The sequence below is a fragment of the Aplysia californica genome, unplaced genomic scaffold (assembly GCF_000002075.1).
Source record: "Aplysia californica isolate F4 #8 unplaced genomic scaffold, AplCal3.0 scaffold01899, whole genome shotgun sequence".
In the NCBI taxonomy this organism is placed as follows: Eukaryota; Metazoa; Mollusca; class Gastropoda; order Aplysiida; family Aplysiidae; genus Aplysia; species Aplysia californica.
Window position 1 is genome coordinate 11,084 of NW_004799169.1, and position 3,440 is coordinate 14,523.

General features: G+C 50.7%; 1 protein-coding gene across 1 annotated transcript; it reads left to right on the top strand.

Moving 5' to 3' along the window:
- Positions 1-792: 792 nt before the first annotated feature.
- Positions 793-3,385, top strand: LOC106014026 (the record flags this gene model as incomplete). Its single annotated transcript, XM_013091027.1, is given in 2 exon segments — positions 793-854; positions 1,403-3,385. Coding segments are annotated over 2 exon segments (2,045 nt in total), but the record flags the coding sequence as incomplete, so codon positions are not given.
- Between the last annotated feature and the right edge of the window lie 55 nt (positions 3,386-3,440).

Genomic DNA, 3,440 nt, shown 5'->3' on the forward strand with positions numbered 1-3,440 from the left:
AAATAGCTTGGCTGTTTCGTTGCTAGCTTTTTATTAAAATTCCTTGGAGTGATGTCAGCTCAGTTGGTATCATGCTGAGCTAAGAAGTGGATAACCCTGGTTCGAAACCCCAGCGAGCGTTCTGAACATGGGGTGTTTTTTAAAATAGTTTTGAAGGCTCTCCACTCTTCATGGCCGGTCCTCTCTGAGATGGACATTAAACACGGGTGTCTCAACTTGCTTATCCTTCCAGTGTTCAAAGTGATAATAAAAATTAATATATTGCAAGTACGTAACGCAAAACCGCGCACGACAGCAAGTTCTGTGCGCTTTAATAATGAATAGCATTTTAACATAGCGCAAATTCCCTCTCAACAGCCAGCCCTTTGCGCTTTGAAATCTATAGTACATGTATTACCCCGGCAAACCTGATAGCATTCTGAAACAATTATTTAAACTTCCTGGGAAGCTAGCAATGCAAGCTGCCTTCTAGGCTGTAGGCGCCCAAACACTAACATACTGACAAGATCTTTCGCTGTCTGTGGCCGGGTATCCTTTAAAACTGGGTGAAGCCAGGAACTTGGTGTTAAGTGCCTTTCCCAAAGACACAACGTCGGGCATGAAGCTCGAGCCCCCAAACTCGCAACCTCACGATTACGAGTCCGTCAGCCTAACCACTATTACAATTATTATTACCCCCATGCCAGCAGACCATCCAGAAACATTATCGTGTTCCCGAGTCGCTTTGAACCTATATAATTATTGAGCACATTAACTGTCGCTCATTAACAATTCTGTTTTTGTCTTCCTCAGAGTGAGCAGTCACCGCCCAATGTGGAAACCCGAGCTCTCTGAGCCATGGAGATACCCGGCAGGCAGGGGGAAGAACTCGATGCGCTTTCAAATCACCGAACTTTCACCCGCCAAAACCTTTTACCTTGTGACGCAGACCCACTGAACAGTCCAACTTCTATTGGAGATTCACAACCAGCGACTGAATTATGCTGCCTCAACATTTGCCATGAAAACCCGCCAAATGTCCAATGGCCGAGCGAGACGGGGGAACTGGAGCGAACCGCCAAAAATCCTTCAAAGTGTCGTAAATTAGCCGGTAATTCGCTCACTCGTGGCGGGCAGACGGATGCGCGCGGCAGATTCCAGCCGGTATCGCTTGAAAGTGAAAGGTGTGCACAGGTGCGAAAATCAGCCCAGCAACCCCCTCCTCCCTCTGCTCCTCTCAGCTCTATCGCTCCAGCACCCCCTTCACAACCTGTGCTTTCACCTAACAATCCCTCACTCGCTCAACTTATCTCAAGCGAAGAACATCAAATGAACTCTTCCCCATCCCCTTCCTCCTCCTCCTCTTCTTCCCTCCTCCCTCCCCTCAACCCACGACTCAGCTCCCTATCCCCTCTCCCACCAGTGTGTGTGATAACAGAAGTACTGCTCACCCCCGACAGGGTCGAGGCGCGTGATTCAAACAACTCGAGAGTTTTTTCTCCCCCCACGAGCCTCTCCGTGTCGCGTGAGCCGACTGCCCTTCCCCTCCCCATCTCCAGCACATCTCACGATAATTTAACAGGAGCTGCCAACACCGAGCTCCAAACACCTCAAACTTCTCAAATTTTCTCTGTCTCCCCCTCCGCCTCACCTGGTTTGCGCGCGATAGCCAGTCGGACCAGCAGCCTTCACTCTGGTGAACGCCGCACCAACACAGAGGATCAGGAGCGCTGTTTGGTTTTCTCCGAAACTGTTGCGAAGAAAATTTCATCAACAGACGATAAGAGCGAGGGAGATTACGAAAGTGACGATAACAGAAGGAGCAGTAGCAACAACAACAACGGTAACAACAACGAGAAGGAGGAGGGGAACAACAAGGAAGGGGAGGGGGAAGAGGAAGGAGATGATGATCGTGATAAAGAGGGGAATAACAACAGAAACAATGAGGACAACAGTGTTATCGGTTTTGGGGAGAGCACGGGTGAGATATGTGCCGGAGGTTTGACAACAAGAGATCGTGTTTACCTGCTGTGGCCGGCCGCTCAAACTCAAAGTGATACCAGACAGCAGAGAGAGGAGGCGGGAACAGCGGAGGGGAAAGAGAAAGAGGAGGAGGAAAGAGAGGAGGAAGAGGGGGAGGACGGGGGCGCCGCGGCAAGAGAGAGATCAATCGAGGAGCGGGCGATCGAGGGCTGGCGGAGTGGTGAGAGAAAGCCGAGTGGTTGTGGCGTTGTTGCTGAAGTCGCCGCGGAGAGAAGCTACCTCCACGACTACGACTACGACCACGACTCCGCCTTCAGCGCTATCAGTAGCGTCCGAGAGGCGCGCAGTTCGAACCTTGCTTCACCCGTGGATACCGGTGGAGCTGAGTGTGTGTGTGCAGATACAGACCCATCTACATCAGATTCATTCACAGAGAGAGGGCAGGGTGCTGGTAAGTCTCTGCCGTTCTCGGAATCTGATAGTGGTGGTAAAGACCGGTCACTTCAGCCACACACTGACCGACGGTCAGCACGTGTGAGTGGTCAAGGATCACTCGGAGAGGGTGAGCTTCTGTCGTCTAATAATAGTACAAATTTCTATACTTGTGTGGGATTCAACTCTGACCAAGAAAATTCGCCAAAAGGTGTTAGATCTGATGACGTGAGTGCCGGTGAAATTATTCGAGAGGATACTACTCTACGTAACCCGCGGCACAGCCACAACGACTGTCTCACACACGAAGAGTTTGTGTTCGAATCTCACCCCCCAGGAAGGGCAAGTGATAGTGAGAGATTTCAAGAGGGCATTAATCGAGACCCGTGGTGTTTTGATTCTTTGTCGGATTCCGGAGTAAGTTTTGTAAGTGAACGTGACGTCGTATTTCAAGACGCCCCCACTTCGGATGAGTGTGCGAGCTTACCACTTCCACACTCTGCTTCAGTTTCAGCGGGCAGTGAGTCCAATACACACGCCACCCACTACCCCTCTACTCACACAGAATTCAGCGAAAAACTCGATTCGGCGTGTGCTATTTATAACGCAGACGTCATCGGCAATGTGAAATATTGTCAATGTGAAATTCTCTGCGACTGTTTCGCAAGGAACCTCCATTCCGAGACTGTGCGATACCCTCCATCCCAGACAAACCCGCTAATCCCGTCCGTCTCCGATAAGGGATTGTCTTATCTTGACAGCGGGGAGTCCAGTAATTGGTGTCACTGCTCGGTGACTGCTAATGAGGCGCGGCCGCTGGTCATCTCGACTCACGCTGACCGCTGCCTGGCCTCGCGCGACCCTGGTGGTCACTACCTCAGAACTGACCAGCGCTCACATGATGGATGTAGTAAGGGCCAGTCGGGTGTAGGTGCAGGTGTAGGATATGAGCTAACAGTTCAGTGTCCAGTGGATAATTTTTCTGTCAAAGGTAAGTTTTGGCGAAATCTGTAACTCTCTCTCTCTCTCTCTCTCTCTCTCTCTAT